At 51.1% G+C, this 15,851-nt stretch overlaps 7 protein-coding genes across 7 annotated transcripts; 4 read left to right on the top strand and 3 right to left on the bottom strand.

The window, feature by feature from the left end:
* The first annotated feature begins 743 nt into the window (after positions 1-743).
* Positions 744-1,758, top strand: BJY04DRAFT_191242 (RpiB/LacA/LacB family sugar-phosphate isomerase). Its single transcript, XM_073711617.1, has one exon. It carries the CDS (start codon positions 858-860, stop codon positions 1,335-1,337), a length of 480 nt encoding a protein of 159 aa, XP_073570249.1. The 5' UTR covers positions 744-857; the 3' UTR covers positions 1,338-1,758.
* A 368-nt stretch (positions 1,759-2,126) lies between these two features.
* On the top strand, positions 2,127-3,489 carry BJY04DRAFT_77909 (putative U-box domain protein). Its single transcript, XM_073721063.1, has 3 exons — positions 2,127-2,419; positions 2,477-3,014; positions 3,065-3,489. Exons 1-3 carry the CDS (start codon positions 2,337-2,339, stop codon positions 3,296-3,298), a joined length of 855 nt encoding a protein of 284 aa, XP_073570248.1. The 5' UTR covers positions 2,127-2,336; the 3' UTR covers positions 3,299-3,489.
* A 1-nt stretch (position 3,490) lies between these two features.
* On the top strand, positions 3,491-4,452 carry BJY04DRAFT_77910 (acyl-CoA-binding domain-containing protein). Its single transcript, XM_073721064.1, has 3 exons — positions 3,491-3,984; positions 4,102-4,167; positions 4,233-4,452. The coding sequence occupies exons 1-3, from the start codon at positions 3,769-3,771 to the stop codon at positions 4,344-4,346; spliced, it is 396 nt and encodes a 131-aa protein (XP_073570247.1). The 5' UTR covers positions 3,491-3,768; the 3' UTR covers positions 4,347-4,452.
* Positions 4,453-4,557: 105 nt separating this feature from the next.
* BJY04DRAFT_228534 (tyrosyl-DNA phosphodiesterase-domain-containing protein) lies at positions 4,558-8,519 on the bottom strand (the record flags this gene model as incomplete). The annotated part of the gene is made up of 6 exons (XM_073718863.1): positions 7,727-8,519; positions 6,667-7,680; positions 5,973-6,418; positions 5,787-5,899; positions 5,339-5,735; positions 4,558-5,283 (listed from the first exon to the last, which is right to left on the bottom strand). The coding sequence occupies exons 1-6, from the start codon at positions 8,478-8,480 to the stop codon at positions 4,558-4,560; spliced, it is 3,450 nt and encodes a 1,149-aa protein (XP_073570246.1). The 5' UTR covers positions 8,481-8,519.
* A 100-nt stretch (positions 8,520-8,619) lies between these two features.
* On the top strand, positions 8,620-10,095 carry psf2 (DNA replication protein PSF2). Its single transcript, XM_073721062.1, has 2 exons — positions 8,620-8,865; positions 8,972-10,095. Exons 1-2 carry the CDS (start codon positions 8,752-8,754, stop codon positions 9,728-9,730), a joined length of 873 nt encoding a protein of 290 aa, XP_073570245.1. The 5' UTR covers positions 8,620-8,751; the 3' UTR covers positions 9,731-10,095.
* BJY04DRAFT_77882 (CUE domain-containing protein) lies at positions 9,942-10,908 on the bottom strand. The gene is made up of 2 exons (XM_073721061.1): positions 10,533-10,908; positions 9,942-10,434 (listed from the first exon to the last, which is right to left on the bottom strand). The coding sequence occupies exons 1-2, from the start codon at positions 10,812-10,814 to the stop codon at positions 10,153-10,155; spliced, it is 564 nt and encodes a 187-aa protein (XP_073570244.1). The 5' UTR covers positions 10,815-10,908; the 3' UTR covers positions 9,942-10,152.
* Positions 10,909-11,266: 358 nt separating this feature from the next.
* Positions 11,267-15,450, bottom strand: BJY04DRAFT_191234 (condensin subunit SMC2). Its single transcript, XM_073711616.1, has 6 exons — positions 15,256-15,450; positions 15,151-15,191; positions 12,911-15,068; positions 12,488-12,862; positions 11,762-12,435; positions 11,267-11,708 (listed from the first exon to the last, which is right to left on the bottom strand). Exons 1-6 carry the CDS (start codon positions 15,280-15,282, stop codon positions 11,444-11,446), a joined length of 3,540 nt encoding a protein of 1,179 aa, XP_073570243.1. The 5' UTR covers positions 15,283-15,450; the 3' UTR covers positions 11,267-11,443.
* Between the last annotated feature and the right edge of the window lie 401 nt (positions 15,451-15,851).

Raw genomic sequence — 15,851 nt, 5'->3', positions numbered from 1 at the left:
TAAAATCTTGAAGGATGCACATCACCGCGGCTTTTACGTCATAGTACAGCCAGCAATTGGAAGCCTCGAATGCCACCTGCAGTCTAAAATGTGTCTGGTTCCTTTGTGAGCATCTCTCTGATAGGCAAGCCGGAGCAACTCAAAATCTCTCAGACACTAGCGTCTTGTCCTGTAGCACTCTGTCGAAACAAGCTCCACATGCGCCAGGGCCGACAAAGTATGTGGTGGCGCGATTGAACTGATAATCTCGACAAGCGTACGTATTCCTAGTATTTCCGAGGCCAATGTCACCTCTCGCGACATCCGTGGGTTATGATTAGATGATGGTATAAGTCTGATGTTCTGGATATACTTGGCGGGCTCGTCCCCCAAAGCCATCCATTCATCAGACAGTGCCATGGAATCTCCACATAGTAGTAAACAGTCAAATCAGGGGAGTTTGGAGAGCAGGAAACACATGTAACTGGGTCAGATACGAGCCGATCCAAAGCTGGGATATGACGCCAACGTGGAGACCCTCAATTATCGCATGCATTTGCTGGGAAAAGAGGAAATGGAATGATCGAATCCAAGCGTGAGGAAGTGAGAGGCACGGCTCGGCCTCCTCCACAGACCATGCGGCCTTTCCCTTTGGATCTGGGGAGGGGAGCGAAAGTCAATGCTACTACTTGACTCCTGCCAACCGACAAGCCAGCATATAAAAGGCCCTTCGATTCCCACCTCCCCATCCTCCTGCACTCCTTAGATCTATCCACCATACCTCCACCCCCAGACCCATATTTGACCCATTCTCTGTGATCATCCCTCGATCATCATAACGTCTTTCCATTCTATCACCGACTATACAGCCACTCACAATGTCTCAATCCCTTCGTATCGTCTTTGCCGCCGACGAGGCTGGCGCTCCCTACAAGGACACCCTCAAGGCTCTCCTTGAGAAGAACCCCAATGTCAGCGAGGTTCTCGACGTTGGTGTCAACTCGACCTCTGACAAGACCGCCTACCCTCACCCTGCTGTCGAGGGTGCCAAGCTTATCAAGGATGGCAAGGCTGACCGCGGTCTTTTTATCTGTGGTACCGGTCTCGGTGTTGCTATCTCCGCCAACAAGGTGCCTGGCATCCGTGCTGTCACTGCCCACGACTCCTTCTCCGTTGAGCGTGCTATCCTCAGCAACGACGCCCAAGTCCTCTGCTTCGGCCAGCGCGTCATCGGCCTTGAGCTGGCCAAGCGCCTCGCCAGCGAGTGGGTGACCTACAAGTTCGACCCCAACAGCTCCTCCGCCCCCAAGGTCCAGGCCATCAAGGACTACGAGGCCCAGTTCGCTTCTCAGCAGTAAGAAGCGGACGTTGAACGGTCGAGCAAGGATCACGCGGGGCCCCACCTTTGCCATACCTCGATTATCAATATCGGACCGAGACCGATGGCATGTCACCGGAACCCGTTTGCAAAATGCTGATGGTGCTCGTGACACTGTTCAGACCGATCGAGGCTTTCCAGATCCATCGGAGCGTGGAGAACAGGCCTGACCGACTCTCGCCTTCTCCTATCTTGTCTTTTCCGAGAGACGATCCCGATGGGATACCTATTTGGGATTCTTTTTTTCATATGTTAAAACGAGTCATGATACCACGAGCAGACCGGAGAATGCTGGCGGCCGAAACTACGTTTGTTAGACGTCAGTCTGTTACATATACATACAACTACACATATACTACTACAGGGATAGAGATAGAATAAATTGTCTTGTCCGCGCCCATTTGACTCCTGGTGCATAAATGCATAACACCATAGATTGCTGAGTCAGATGTAGATTCTGTGAGAATCGATGGCCTTCGATCTCCAACTCACCAGCACAAAACACCATATCTTCTGCACAAGGCGGAATAATGGCTAACAAACCAGTTCCTATTTTCATCTTTTGCAATTGCCCCTGGCCGCCACTCACTTTCACCTCTTCCCCACTGTACCAACCCGAGCAGCCTGGATAGGTACTCCTCGGTTAAAGGCAGCGAAACAGAGGTGCTGTCAGCCTTGGCTGCGGTTTACTCATATCAATTTCTCGAGTCAGGCTGGGATGAAAGTTGGGCCTCCCTCACACTGACTCGATAATTTTATTGTCCTCTCAGAAGTCAGAGCAGCGCACTGCTCTGCTCCTACTGCATCGCGACTACCGTTCCTGAACTACAGCATCGGCTCCGCAATCCAGTGGACCATATATCAACTGCCCCACCACTGATTGGAAATCCACGGACAGCTCCTGAATCTTAGACGAGTAATTTCAGTTCGGACCAGGACGGTGACCGTTTCCTCTCGTCAACCTGCGTAAATAACCACAATGTCCTTCAAGCTAAAGGACAAGGGCAATGTGCTCTACAAAGCTGGCGACTACAACGGCGCAGAGGAGCTCTATTCCCAAGCGTGAGCTCCGCACGTGCAGCCCAATTCTCTCGCAATTGCTGAAAAGATACATGACAGAATCCTCAAGAACCCCCGCGAACCGACCTTCTTCACGAACCGCGCCCTCACCCGCACGAGACTCGAGAAATGGGCCGGTGTCGAACAGGATGCGCGCAGCGCCATCGATCTATACGGAGCGAAGTCGCCGAGCAGCATAAAGAGTTATTATTACCTTGCGCAGGCATTGCTTGGGCTTCAACGACCACAGGAGGCGTACGAGGTTGCTATCAGTGCATATAACGCAAGTCTAGAGGAGAAGAGTAATCAGTCAGAGAATCTGTCCAAGACGGTTCTTCGTGCCAAGCAACAGATTTGGGCTGCGAAGGAGACGGCACGGCTGCGCGAACTGAATCAAACACTGGCTACTGTGGAGCAACTCGTTGAAGCGGACTTGAAGCGGTCGTTAGATGATCTTCAAGGGCAACTGGAGAGAGGTGAGATTGGTGAGACCGGGTTCTTGGAGGATCAGAAGGCGTTGCGTGAAGATGCTGAAAAGAACGTCCAAAATGTGCGAGATGCTTTTCGGATTGCATCAAACGGGGAGGTACAGGAAAGAGTAAGCCATCCCGCTAGTTTCCAGCCTCCGCAAGGCACTAACCGGACCAGGTGGTCCCTGATTACCTCGTCGACGGTATCACCTTCGAGATAATGCATGATCCAGTCATCACTCCCTCCGGCTCGACTTTCGACCGCATAGGGCTGCTCAAATACATTAAGCAAGCCCAGGTTGACCCGATCACACGGGCTCCTATGACAGTTAATGACCTGCGGCCAAACTACGCCCTGAAAGCGGCTTGCGAGGAGTTCTTGACGAAGAACGGTTGGGCCGTGGATTGGTAGACTGATTTCTTGTATTTTATACCTTTCTTTTTCTGAGGTGTATTTATTTAGTTCATTACTCTAGCTTGGACGATTTGCATTGCTGGCGTTGGCGGGATTTGAATTGCATCATACTATATCTTTGGACCTTGGCGGCTTGCTCATACGCCGAAGCAACCACTCTTTAGCTGAATATACAACCCCCAATATAATAATAGTCATACGGAGACCATCAAGAGAAAGGCCTATCATATGACAATACAGCCAGTAACGTAGTCGCTCTCTCAAGTCCATCCTCGGCTCCCCAACGAAATCACCACCATCCAAATTACCCCACCAAAACAACACCCCACCAACCACCCAGTCCCAAGCTACTAGCTTTGCTCTGCCTCCTCCCTCTCTCCTCATTTCTCCCCTCTTCTCTCCTCCCTCTCACAACTCACCAACCAAACAATCTGTCCGGAAGATCTTTTAAAATACCCGCAACAAAAATGTCCGCCGTCGCCTCCTTCACCTCCGCGCTCACCACAGCCGGCAAAGTCCCCGCCGAGGCCTTCAAGTCCGCCTACGACGCCGTCGCTGCTGCCGGCGATGACGCCGCTGTTTCCGACGCCGAGCAGAGCGCTGCCCTGAAGGCTGCTTTCGAGTTCGCCACTGAGCTTGTCAAGAAGCTGAACAAGGACCCCGGGAACGAGGAGAAGCTTAAGGTATGCCTCTTGCAGCACTAGGGAATATAAAGGGGGGAAAGCGGTTTATACGGATGGATGGATGCGATAGGATGTGGTTAGAGGAATGAGTTGCTAATTGAGGGTTCTATGATATAGCTGTACGCTTACTTCAAGCGCGCCCGGGACGAGACTCCTGCTGAGCCCAGTTTTTATCAGATTGAGGTATGCTTTCTTTTTTCACCTCCATTTATACCCGCCACGGAAGACGATGCTAATAGCTTTAAAAGAGCAAGTACAAGTACAACGCGTGGAAGGAAATCAGCCACATCAGCCAGCAGAAGGCCCAGGCTCTGTACATCCAGCAGGTCAACAGCCTCATTGACTCCATCGGTCTCCAGTAAGGGATTCGCTTTTCGGACGGGATTCAGGTAAATGGGGTGAATACATGGCTCGTGGCTGGTCTTGGATAATATAAGATAGGGCGGATTATATGATGGCCATCTTTATGGACGTATACGGATAGGCAGGCTAGTGACGATGAAGACATGCTATGCTATATATACTTTGCCTGTGCGCTGGCGTATCTTGTTTGTTGCGGTGTTGACGGCAATATCAGAGTCCCTCCCATGTCTGGCCGAGCCAGTCGGGCTCTGTATATCTCATAGTTGCACACCATGGGATATCCTCCGCGCCGTACGAAGTCAAAGGTAGATCGTACGGCATGCGGAACCCAACAATAGCTGCTGAGTTGGGCCCATCGGATGGCACACGCTGAGGCTGATCCGGCTGATCCGGCTGATCCTTCTTGAAGCACGGCACCATGGCCACAGACTGCTTCTGGTCCTCCGAAACAAACAGCTCCGGCCAGACCAATACCCCAACCTCCCAACTCGAGATTCGCACTTCTCCAGTCGCATTAGCAGCGGCTCCCCACGCCTGCGTGGAGAGGTTCGCCGAGGTAACAAGCGCCCAGTCAATCTTATTCATCGTTTCTGAGTCTGTAAAGCGTACATAGGTTTTGATATGTGGTGCTGCACGACGACGGCCAGCGTCTCGAATACCCGGAGGCAGTCTATCTGATACATCGCCAGCCCAGTGTCGCATATACGGAAGTAGGTATTGTAGTTGTTTATGTTGTACCAGCGATTGGATCTTCATATGGATTGAGCCGCCAGAGCCGTAGCCATTCAGTGAGCGCCGGACTTCTTCCGCTGTTGGGAAGATGATTGAGTATCGGGGTTTTCGTTTCATTGGCTGCGATGTGGATGGGGTGAGAGCGTTGAAGAACACTTCTCGAAGCCACTTGTCTGTTTGGCCTAGGGTTGCGATGGAGGACATCTGGAGCATGAGCGTCAACAATGTCGGGGAACGATGGGCTCAGTGGGTAACGAACCTGAGTCACAACATGTGGTGTCGTCTTGTTATCACCATGATGCAATGGGACATGCTGTAGAGCGTCTTTGAGGGCCAGCCAACCCCAGGACGTCTTGTCCTCCCTATTACTTGAGACATCAATCTTCTGCCTAGAAGGAACGCTCGCAATTAGAGCAGCCCTAACAGAGTTGAAATTGTAGTTCGCAAGCTGTTTGACCAATGATCCCGTCTTCTTCGTACCATATGCCTCCAGATACGCCAGAATATCTCTCTTAAAACGTGATCCTGAACCCCACGCTGTAGAACTACTGTCCCCATCATCATTCTTAGAAAGAGGGAGAAGAGGCGAGCGCCAAACAGCCTGACACATATTTGCCCAGTCCTGCGATATCATATTCGCCGTGTGTATAATTACCCTGTCACACAATCAGTTCATCATCCTATATCTATCGCGGAAGCCGCCATACTGTGCACATTCATCATGCCTTAACAAAATCATCATCTTCGTATGGTGCGTGCCAAAAGGCTCAGGCATATACGCCACAATCTGTTCAACGTTCGAGTACCGTTGACATGCCTCCTGTCAAGACAAACTGTCAGCCCCAACAATGAATACAAACCACAGGGCTATCAAAAAAGCTGGAGCTACTGACTGTAATCCGCACCCGATTCAATAGCTCCTTCTGCCAAGTTCCATGCACAACCTTCACGGTAATCAAGCTCCTCACATCTTCATCAAACTGACTCATAAGGAAATCCACATCGAAGAGGTAATTGAACTGCCAGCATTCGCGGATCAGGGGATCGCCGAGGATATCGCGGAGCCGAACGGTGTCGACATTGTTTCCGGAGGAGGCGCCGAAGTCTCTGATATGAGTAAGTTGAATCGGGGACGGGAATAGCTTGGTTTGGTGAGTTAAAAGAGCTTTTTTCTCCTCGGGGTGGTGGTGCGGGGAAATGGGGGTGCGATGGGCTCGAGGTCGCGATGGCGGAGGGGTTATGGAGCGGTGGAGGGAGCTGAGATTTAGATGTTGAGGGTTTGATGAAGAATCTGCAACCTCATCAATGGACGACAGCTTGGCCCGTTTTGCGGGACGGTCTGGCCGGTCGTCCATTTTGTTGTTGATGATGTTGGAGAAGAGAATGGGAAGTCGCTGCTGATGAGGAGATAAGATAAAGACGTGGGGAAGCTGCGCTTGCCCCTGGAGATTTTTGACATTATATAGCGTCTTAATATCAACTTTTGAAACCTGATGTACAGTCTATCTATATTACAATGACAACACATGAATCACCAGAGGAACCTCTGGATTTTCCCAGGTTCCTGGGGCCATTCAAAGCCGCCACGGACGAAAAGAGCTCCAGTAACCACGTTGACGAGTAAGAACCAAGCCGTCTCCAGGAACAATGGGAAGTTGATCGCGAGCCGTGCCTCAAGATCCTTGTCATCACTTGCTCGACGGTAAATCGCTGGTGTGGGAGAGGGCGGTAAATGAAGCCTCCACATAACCCAAGGGATGATGAGGTATCGGGGCTCGACCAACGGGGCAGTGATCAAGGACAAGGCAGTTGCCGCTAGCCATACAATGACGAAGCTTACACGCGCCGATTCGTGCTGTTGCCGTTGGCGCCTTGCGATATGTTTTTGTAGATCAGCCAGGACTTCCGGAGAGATCGGGTCGGCAGAGGGTGCTGGCGCTGTCGCTGGCTTTTTAGAACCTTTCTGCTTGCGCTCAGTCTTACTCTGCTCCTTCTGAGCTGTCTCCTGCGGAGGCTGTGCTGCTGGGGGCAGATTTTTGGCAACCGAGGCCAAGCTAGGAGGAGCAGTAACAGGCGAAAATCCCATGGCAGAAATGATCATCCACGCACCGGTAAAGTAGACGACAGTCGCGGCATACTTCGTATACGGATGAGAGCGCAAGAGAATACGGAAGACATAGAAGACGTAGTGGCGGTTATCGGCAAGCGTGAATGGGTGGACGATAGTGTTGAAATGCACTATTGCGAGCATGATTGGAAGAACAATCAACGCAGTAATGATGTGCGGTAGCCGTCTCCGAGAAGCCGGGAAGCCTTGATCCAGAAACTTTGGGAGCATGAACTTCGGGAGGAGAACGTTGGCAATCGGGGCCAGGATGAGAGGCCATGAGAAGAAGAGAAAGTACGGCCAGATGTACAGCATCTGGGCGAGGTGCAAGCTAGCCGTATGGAACTCTTTGTGTCCTAGAACAACGCTGCCGTTCCACAAGACGAATCCTCCAAATGCAGCTAGAATAAGCAGATATGGGATCAGGGAAGTAATGACAGATTCCAGGTTGTTGAGGGTGACAGAGCACAGCGAAATGGCGGTTTTGAAGTAGTCTAATCCCCGTTAGTTTGAACTTGGGTGGAAAAAGAAGAGCATTACCTGCAAACGAAGCATCCAATGCTAGAGGATCATATAACTCATTCTTCGCGCCAGCCCGCGCGATATCAGCTACATTATGTGACTCGCAGGTAGTCGTAACCCAGCGCAGCCGGCGCACAACACGCAGCCCACCAAAGAACACCGACACCCAGAAAATATTCGTCTGTCTGAAAGCCAATGCCGCCACACCAAAAGCTAAGAAAACAGCAGTCTCAAACGGAGCCGACCTCAATTGTGCACGTCTTAAATCCCAGTTGTAAGCTTCAATGACCACCAGCAGCGCCAGGACATCCGTGTAGTACAGGCCGGAGAAGAAGAACAGAGGCGGGAAGAGACAGATGTTCAAGACAGTATGGCTCAGCCAGGCTCCAGAAGGACGAGTATTTCGTTGTTTGCGAACAGTGTCGAGCACAGCTTGTAGTCTCAAAGGGAGAAGGACGGCGCCTGCAACAGCGTTGGTTGCCCGCAACGTGGGGGGCTCAAGTTGAGTCGGAGAGCCTCGGAGGAGCAGGATGAGAGCGCAGGCGGCATAAGAAAAAAGATATAGACCAGGCGGGGTTGTGATCTTCGGATCCCAGTGTGTCCATTTGTGATCCCAGTATGCTTGAGCTTGCGGAATATGGAACGCCTCGTCGAGGTATGGTTCGGGGACGGCGGAGTTGACTTGGGTCATCCACACAGGAATCAGCAGCAGTCCGAAGGGAACAGCATAACGGGCGGCCAAAGCCAGACCCGACCGGGGTTGCGCATTCATGGTGCCGTCAATTGAACATAGACGGAGATATCGAGAGATCTGAGGGAGCAGAGAGGATGATTGATCGACGGAGCTCGAGAAATAGTTTCGGGAGAGCTGTCTGCAAACAAACCAAACCAAGACATCCATTTCAACCCACATTTACTCCGCGGTGCAGCAACGCGACTCATTACAAAGACGGGTGTTCATGGCTGAGCTTTACTGATCCTGTTTACAATCGACCCTCTGACCTGGATTCCCGCCCTCGGTTTCACCCCCATTTGACAGGCCCATGGCATTTCCCCTCCCGCGGGGCATCACGCCCCCGGAGATCTCCTTCCTGGCCGAGATGGAGATGGTCACAATAGTCCCTCGCCAGCGTTTAGAGGGCCTCGAGCTGTTAGGAGTAAGTATACCCTGATCCCGATATCTGCAAGGCATATTCGCGCTTTATAGGCCCCCGCCCACCAACTCATCCATTTGTAATACTAAACAACTAACAACCCTACAAGGGCCCCGTCGAACCACTTATCCCCCCGCGCCGCGCAACAGTACCCCTCTGGCTCGCCCTCCTCTTGAAACGTCAACGCCGCGCGAACATCTTCCCACCCGCTTGGCTGCACCCGGACTCTCTCTACCTGATCCTCGAGGTCGAAACCCAGCACCAAGACTACCAACACGCTTTCTCTCCTCCCCCACCCCTCCCCGGCCAACCATCTCTCCAAAACCGGGGTCAGAAATCCACAGCCCGGCCACGATACACACCTGAGGGGCAGCGGTACTATCCGACCCCGCCATTCCTGCCGCAGAACGTAGCGCAGGATCAAGCGTTTGATGAAGACGAGCCACCGACGTTGCCGTTCCATTGGCTGGAGGTTGGGACGATGCTGTTGGATGTCGCGGGGGATGATATAGCAGACCCGGATCAGACGAGAAGGTTGTTAAAGGAATTGAGGGAGGTGAGGTCGGCGAAGATCCGGTCCGGGGTTGATGTTTTAGATGATGCGGCTACAGCTGGGGGTGGCATTGCGCTGACTGGTGTTGGTGCTATGGAGATCGGGGAGGGGAGGGGTTTTATTGGTGGTGTGGTCGATGGGCTTAGGTATGGTATCTTTCCATTCGTTCGCTACCCCCGAGGGGAACCTGCTGACATCTGGACAAGACGAATCGGTGCCTCAAAAGAGCAAGCGCGCCGGGAGCAGCTGGCAGAAGCAATGGAGAATGGTGGCTATGATGCCACGCAGGGCGACGACGATGAAATGGAGTTTTGAAAACTATTTTGGCTTCTCTTGCAACCTGGAGTTACGGCAAAGGGGTACAGGCGGGCAGCATCTTCGCCTATGATAAATTCAGACGTATATATACCCTTTATCTTTCTCGTACAATGCGGACGACTTGATTCAACCTAACACCATGAGCATGCAACGCTGTGCTGTAGAATCCAAAGATGAGGAGAGGCCTGTATGAATATGAAAAGATGACCAAGAATGAACATAGAAAGAATAGAGCATAGAAAGAAGAACGAGGGAGGTGGTAAAGCGAGAGTGCTCTCTTCTTTAGCTACATAAATTCACACCACAGACGATACCGTGCGCAAGCAAGTGTCTGTGCAGCAGAAAGACAATCTCAAGAAGAAGAACACTCTTTGGGCAGATTTCTATAAGACCAAAAGTTCCGTAGAATTCAAAGTACGTTATTGAGCGCTCTCCTGCTGCTTCTGCATCATCTTCCTCCGCGCCGCCAGGATCATATCATCCCTCCGCTTCTGAAGAAGACGTTGTCGCTCCTCTTTGTTCTGTGACCATGTTCCTGACGATTTTGCAGCGGACTCTTCTTCATTCGTCTCAGTGATCTTCGCGGAAAGGTTATACCTTGAGATCAAGTCTTGTCCGTCTGACTTCGTTGGCGGCGGCGCAGGCTGCGCCGGGACACCAGTGGGGGAAATGGCGATCATAGGCTGGAACGATGGAGGAGGCTATAAAATCATTCATCAAATCAGTATCAATGACCTAAAAAGAACATAGGGGGGCACACGACCGGTGGCGTCAACACCAGCCGGCGCAAAGAACATACCGCATCTAACCCGCGACCAGAAAGGACCCTCTCGGTCGTCGCGGCAACATTTCCTCCATTACGTTGCAGATCCCACATTATTTCGCGTGTGCTGAGTTGTGGAAACATCTGGGATATTTGTTCGACCTGGGCTGGGTCAACTGTGTTTCCGCGAGCGCGTCCTCGCGAGCGAGGCGCGTGACTGTCGCCGTCACGCTTGAAGAACCATCGGATCACGAAGAAGGAGACAACGGCGAGAGTGACCAGCGAGGGGATGTTGAGAGACGGCTCTTCGTCGGACATGGTGACGGAAGTTGAGCGGGGAGTCGTCGGGCTGATGGTCAGACTTTAGGAGTAGTGAGAATCAGCGTCGATCCCGATGAGTATCCACCAAGGATATTATTGGTATCTCAGGGTGCTGGGATGTTCCTGTGAGGCGAAACGGTTGATGACGCCGGGAGCGGATGTTTGCCGCTGTCGCATGTACTATTTCAGGCGGTGACGTAGGATGTGGATGACGGACACCTCAGGGAATGAGAAAACAAAGGAGACCTGAAAGGATAGAAAGGGTTGGGTATAGGAGAGAGAGGCGTGTGTATTGTGCTAAAGAACAAGGGGGAAGGAGATGGCAACAAAAGACAGAGAGGGGAGGAATTGGGCTGGTTTGAATGATGACGGCGAACCGACGGTCGGAAGCGGAACAAACGGCTGGTACCTTATATCTATGGTTCAAATCTCAACCTCATTTTCAAGACTTCATTATACGTATGGTCATCAATTCGGTCTATCAAAGATAAAACAGACATCGCAATGCTAATCCAGAACATCCATATACAACTTCCCAATTAACACCATGGGGCCCTGATCCGTGCCTAACCCGAAAGGAACATCTTAAATATCAACAAGAAAAGTACGCAGCTGCAAACGATCCTTTATTTCATGTCAGCCGGCGTGAGAGCCTGTACCACACTGGTACCTTCGCTGAATCTTGTCCGGAAGATCCGGTTGGCGTTTTGGAACATGCCGTCCTTCAGAGACACGACAATGAATTGAGACCCCTTGAACCGAGTCTTAATCAGACGGCCGATGTTCTGCGTGTGAGACAGATCCAGAGCAGCATCGACCTCGTCGAGAATGTACATCGGAGCAGGCTTGAATTGCAGGAGAGCCATGATCAGGGAGAGGGCAATAAGAGATCTATTACAGAATGTTAACTCAGATGTCGAAATTATGCAAAGAACCAGGCTTACCTTTGACCACCACTGAGTTCTGTCAAGCTCTGCTTCCAGACCTTGCCTAGGGACACCTTGACTTCGAGACCATCGGTGATATCCTTGCCCTCCGGGGGATCCAGCTTCGCGAAACTACCAGGCAGGAGCTCGGAGAAGATTTGCCCGAAATCAGCATTCACTTTGGTCCACGTCTTATGCAGGGCCTCTTTCTTGTACTCGTTAAGGTTGATGATAGTCTCCTCGATCTTGCTCTTATCGCGAATGACAGTCCTCATCATGTTCTTCAGGGCAGTCTCCTTCTTCTCCACGCTGTCAATCATGTTCATGACCTTGGGGTTGATCTTTTTCTTCATGCCCTGGAACCGCTCTGTCACGTTGCGCAGGGTTGCTTTGCACTCGGCAATGTTCTGGTTCTTGAAGTCGTATGGTGTATTCGGGCGGCCGAAGTTGTCCTTTTCGTCTGCAATCCACTCGTGCTCTCCTTCCAGGTGAGCTACTGCCTGCTCGGCGGCGTTCTGCTCCTTCTGCAATTTCTCCAGCTGGTGACCAAGCTTCTGCATCTCCAAGCCTTCCTCGGTAATTTGTGAGTTTTTAGACTGCATTGTGCGGTCCAGGTCGCGGAGCTCGTCGTCAAAACCAGTTAGCTTAGCCCGTTCATCCTCAAGATTAGCTTGAGCGATATCATGTGCATCCTAACCCAGGTTAGTATACTCCGTCTCGGTTTCACATTTTCGTGAGACATACCTTGATTCGAGCTTGCTCTCTCTTGAGTGAGTCGATCTCTTCCACCTGCGCCTTCAGCGTGTTCTCACTCTCGGCAAACTGCTCCTCGGCTGCAGACAAATCGCTCCCGACCTGCTCTGATTCGAGCCTTGAAGCCTGGAGTTCTTTGTGCAAGTTCTTGACAGAGTTGGAGTTTTTCGCTAAGCTCTTTTTGAGTGCGTCCAGAGTGGCTTGAAGTTCCGCAAGCTTGCTATCCTTGTTGTCATTGAACTCGCTCATATCCTTCTCAATCCGTTTAATATCCTTGGATGCTTCAGTCTGGCGCGTTTTGGCGTCAGAAATGTCTGTCTTCAACTGTACAATGTTCGCTTTCATCTCTTCAACAGCTTGAATGATCTGGAGTGGTCAGTAAGGGTATTAATGAATGAGGTGATGGTCACCTACCGATGAAGATGAGTTACCGCCAATCTGATCTTCGGTAAGCTTGATCTCGTGGTTCTTCAGGTCCAGCTCTTGCTTGACAGAACGGACAGCATCGAGCTTCTTCTTCTCCTTCTTCATGGTCTCTTCCAGAGTCGCTAGAATCCGCTCTTTACTCCTGATCTCCCTTGTGATCTCATTAAGCTTCTGGAGGGTAACGAGCATGCCACTCGAGTTAGGTGCGCTACCACCGGAAAGTGTACCTGATGGGTCGTAGACATCGCCATCAAGTGTTACACTTTTGATACGGACGGCCGGGTCAAAAGTCACTCGCTTAGCTGCGTCTGCATCGTCGCAGATCAGAGTGTTACCAAAAACGTAGTTCATAGCGGCCGTGATATCCTCGTCGTATCCGATGAGCGACAGAGCCAGATCAACCTTTCCTGGAGCGATATTCTGAGCTGCCCCAATCTTTTCTGCCGACGCTCGAAATGAAGAGATCTTGTTAAGAGGAATAATGGTCACTCGCTTGCGGAGCTTGCCTTTCTGTAGGAGCTGTGTACCAGTATCAGAGGAGTCGACAACGACATTGTACAAGCGACCACCAGCACAAATTTCAAGCGCCGTGGCGGCCTGCAGCTTCTCTTTATCGACAGTGAAAAGCTGAGCTACCAGGCCCTTGACCTTAGACCGGTCAAAGTTTGGGTACGGATCTGAGTAGTTGAATTCGATATTGGCGACTTTCCGTTGCATACCATCCGCCCTTTGGCGCAGTTCACGGATCTCTTTCTGGAGGCCGCTCTGTTCTTGATAAAGCTGCTCCTCACGCCCTGGCTCGAAGCCGAGCTTCGACAGATCGGATTCCAACTTCTTTGCTTGCGATTTGAGTCCCTCAAGGTCCTTCAGGAGCCCCAAGTTCTGTTCCTTTGCCTTCTTTGCTCTCGGCTCCTCCTCCTTAATCCTCTTCTCCAAGTGCGTGATCTTGAGCTTAGCCTGCTCTTGTTCTGTAGCTGCTGTGCTTGCGCGGTTTCGAGCATCCTGTAACTGAGCTTGATAGCCGCTCTCCTGTCCTTCCTTTGAGGCGACACCGGTCTGCAATGTCTGAAGCAACTCTTCCTTTTGTTCGACCTCGGCTGTTTGAGTGTCCAGTTCCGCCTTTGCAGCATCATACTGTGCCTGGAGTTTATCGTACACTTTCTTCTTGTCCTTTAGTGCCTTTTCTAGATCGCTCACGGATCTCTGAAACTCCTTCCGCTTCTCCTTCTCTTCGGCTACGCTGGCATTCTTCAGGTCAAAAACTGTAGTTAATCGCACAAGCTCGTGTGAGTGAGATTTGACTTCGTCCTCCAAGGCTTGGAATTTGCCTCCTTTGCGCAGTTCCTTATCGCGAGCTGCCTTAACCCGTTTCACATCGTCCTCCATGTGCGCGATCTCGCTCTTAAGTTTGGTGGCATTGTCTTCCAGCGCCTGGATCTTGCGCTTCTTATTTTCGGTTTCCTCACCAGAAACACGGAGGCGATCACCGCTTCGAAGATAGTCGTGTGCTACGACCAGTCGAGTCAGGCGCTCCAAGTCGTTTTGGGTCTGCTGAAAATCAAGGAACGCTCGCTTTTCGGCTCGAAGTTTCTCGAGCTTTGGCTCAATTTCTTCCTTCAGTAGACCCTCGATTTCGCGCAGTTTCAGCTCCTTCTTTCCCATTGTCTTAACCGCCTTCTCCCTCCTGTCCTCGAACATCCGCGTGCCGGCCGCTTCCTCGATCATCGACAGAATTTCAACCGCCTTCATGTTCAGCACCTTTGTAATCCGTCCTTGCATAATCAAAAAGTTCGGGTTATTGATATTCAATTGTACACTCTGAAACAGGTTCTGTACAGTCTGTTGTTGCGCACGATGGCCGTTGATAAGGTATTTGCTCGTACCGCCGAGAACGATCTGTCGCGTAACCGAAATGGTCGCATACTCTTCGAAGCCGATCGGGGATTTGGCGGTATCTCTGTTATCGAAAACAATTGTTACACTAGCTTTAGTCACGCCAGCCTGACCACGCTTATAGATTAGATCTTGGAGGTTTTGCGCTCGAACTGTGCTCATATTCGTGATACCGAGGACGAAACAGATAGCGTCAAGGATATTCGATTTACCACTACCGTTAAGGCCAGTGATCGAGTTGAACGACTCGTCCCTAATCATTCAAGTCAGCAATGCGCATAGTTTTGAGGGATTTCTGCGATTCCACAGAGCTCGCTCGTAAATGCGGCACACACCATCCTGAAATCACCGTACGCACAGCGTACGATTTGAAACCCTACGACATCGAATTAGCGCTTCAAGGAACTCGAGCTAAGGTTCTAGTGAGGGCAAACACTCACGTCAATAATAATCTCGATGATCCTCATGGTTCCGGAAGCAGACCAGGCCCGTCTACTCGAGAATCTGATGCATGAGAGGAAATGCGGAGAGTCTGTTGAATGTTTTGCGGGCGATGTTTTGGCGGCGGGATCATGTGTTTATGCATTGCCGCTTTCAGCTTAGCGCTGCTGAGATAACATTCGCTGTCTGAGGGGTATCACGTGTAGTCACATGACTCATTAGTATAGGGCCATCGACAGCTTGCCAATCGAAGCTTAAGAGTCTCGGAGACATGATTGACGGATTTGGGACTTGTTACTGTCTCTAAGGAGCCTATCAAGCTTATGCCAGTCGAGTCTACCCATGAAAATTCAAATGCTCTCAGTCCAGTTTGCCCCAGCTCCAGAGCTCTTGATGCGAATAGCAAGGCATGCCTGGATACTTTATCTATCTAACAGCAAAGTGGCCTGACTCAAAATTACCCTCAGTCTGCTTTTAATTTACGGAAATTCCCTTTCTGATGCTTTGGGGTGCCAAGTAATACCGCTATCTAGCACTACCATCCTTGACTCCAGCCGCGGAGAGTTCTCGGACACTTTCCCTGGAACTATAGATG

Source organism: Aspergillus karnatakaensis, assembly GCF_047715665.1.
Source record: "Aspergillus karnatakaensis strain CBS 102800 unplaced genomic scaffold BJY04scaffold_30, whole genome shotgun sequence".
Taxonomy (NCBI): domain Eukaryota; kingdom Fungi; phylum Ascomycota; class Eurotiomycetes; order Eurotiales; family Aspergillaceae; genus Aspergillus; species Aspergillus karnatakaensis.
This window is presented reverse-complemented; position numbering and strand designations above follow the sequence as displayed.

What these genes read in the sequence shown, in the direction of transcription:
- psf2 (XM_073721062.1), top strand. Translation starts at nt 8,752, where the DNA reads ATGGCATTTCCCCTCCCGCGGGGCATCACGCCCCCGGAGATCTCCTTC. An exon ending in AGGGCCTCGAGCTGTTAGGA is followed by an intron (nt 8,866 to 8,971) that starts GTAAGTATACCC and finishes CAACCCTACAAG; the next exon opens with GGCCCCGTCGAACCACTTAT.
- BJY04DRAFT_77882 (XM_073721061.1), bottom strand. Translation starts at nt 10,814, where the DNA reads ATGTCCGACGAAGAGCCGTCTCTCAACATCCCCTCGCTGGTCACTCTC. An exon ending in CTGGTCGCGGGTTAGATGCG is followed by an intron (nt 10,435 to 10,532) that starts GTATGTTCTTTG and finishes ATGATTTTATAG; the next exon opens with CCTCCTCCATCGTTCCAGCC.
- BJY04DRAFT_191234 (XM_073711616.1), bottom strand. Translation starts at nt 15,282, where the DNA reads ATGAGGATCATCGAGATTATTATTGAC. An exon ending in GAGAGCAAGCTCGAATCAAG is followed by an intron (nt 12,436 to 12,487) that starts GTATGTCTCACG and finishes AACCTGGGTTAG; the next exon opens with GATGCACATGATATCGCTCA. An exon ending in GAACTCAGTGGTGGTCAAAG is followed by an intron (nt 11,709 to 11,761) that starts GTAAGCCTGGTT and finishes ATTCTGTAATAG; the next exon opens with ATCTCTTATTGCCCTCTCCC.
- BJY04DRAFT_77909 (XM_073721063.1), top strand. Translation starts at nt 2,337, where the DNA reads ATGTCCTTCAAGCTAAAGGACAAGGGCAATGTGCTCTACAAAGCTGGC. An exon ending in GAGGAGCTCTATTCCCAAGC is followed by an intron (nt 2,420 to 2,476) that starts GTGAGCTCCGCA and finishes GATACATGACAG; the next exon opens with AATCCTCAAGAACCCCCGCG. An exon ending in ACGGGGAGGTACAGGAAAGA is followed by an intron (nt 3,015 to 3,064) that starts GTAAGCCATCCC and finishes TAACCGGACCAG; the next exon opens with GTGGTCCCTGATTACCTCGT.
- BJY04DRAFT_77910 (XM_073721064.1), top strand. Translation starts at nt 3,769, where the DNA reads ATGTCCGCCGTCGCCTCCTTCACCTCCGCGCTCACCACAGCCGGCAAA. An exon ending in GGAACGAGGAGAAGCTTAAG is followed by an intron (nt 3,985 to 4,101) that starts GTATGCCTCTTG and finishes TCTATGATATAG; the next exon opens with CTGTACGCTTACTTCAAGCG. An exon ending in CCAGTTTTTATCAGATTGAG is followed by an intron (nt 4,168 to 4,232) that starts GTATGCTTTCTT and finishes TAGCTTTAAAAG; the next exon opens with AGCAAGTACAAGTACAACGC.
- BJY04DRAFT_191242 (XM_073711617.1), top strand. Translation starts at nt 858, where the DNA reads ATGTCTCAATCCCTTCGTATCGTCTTTGCCGCCGACGAGGCTGGCGCT.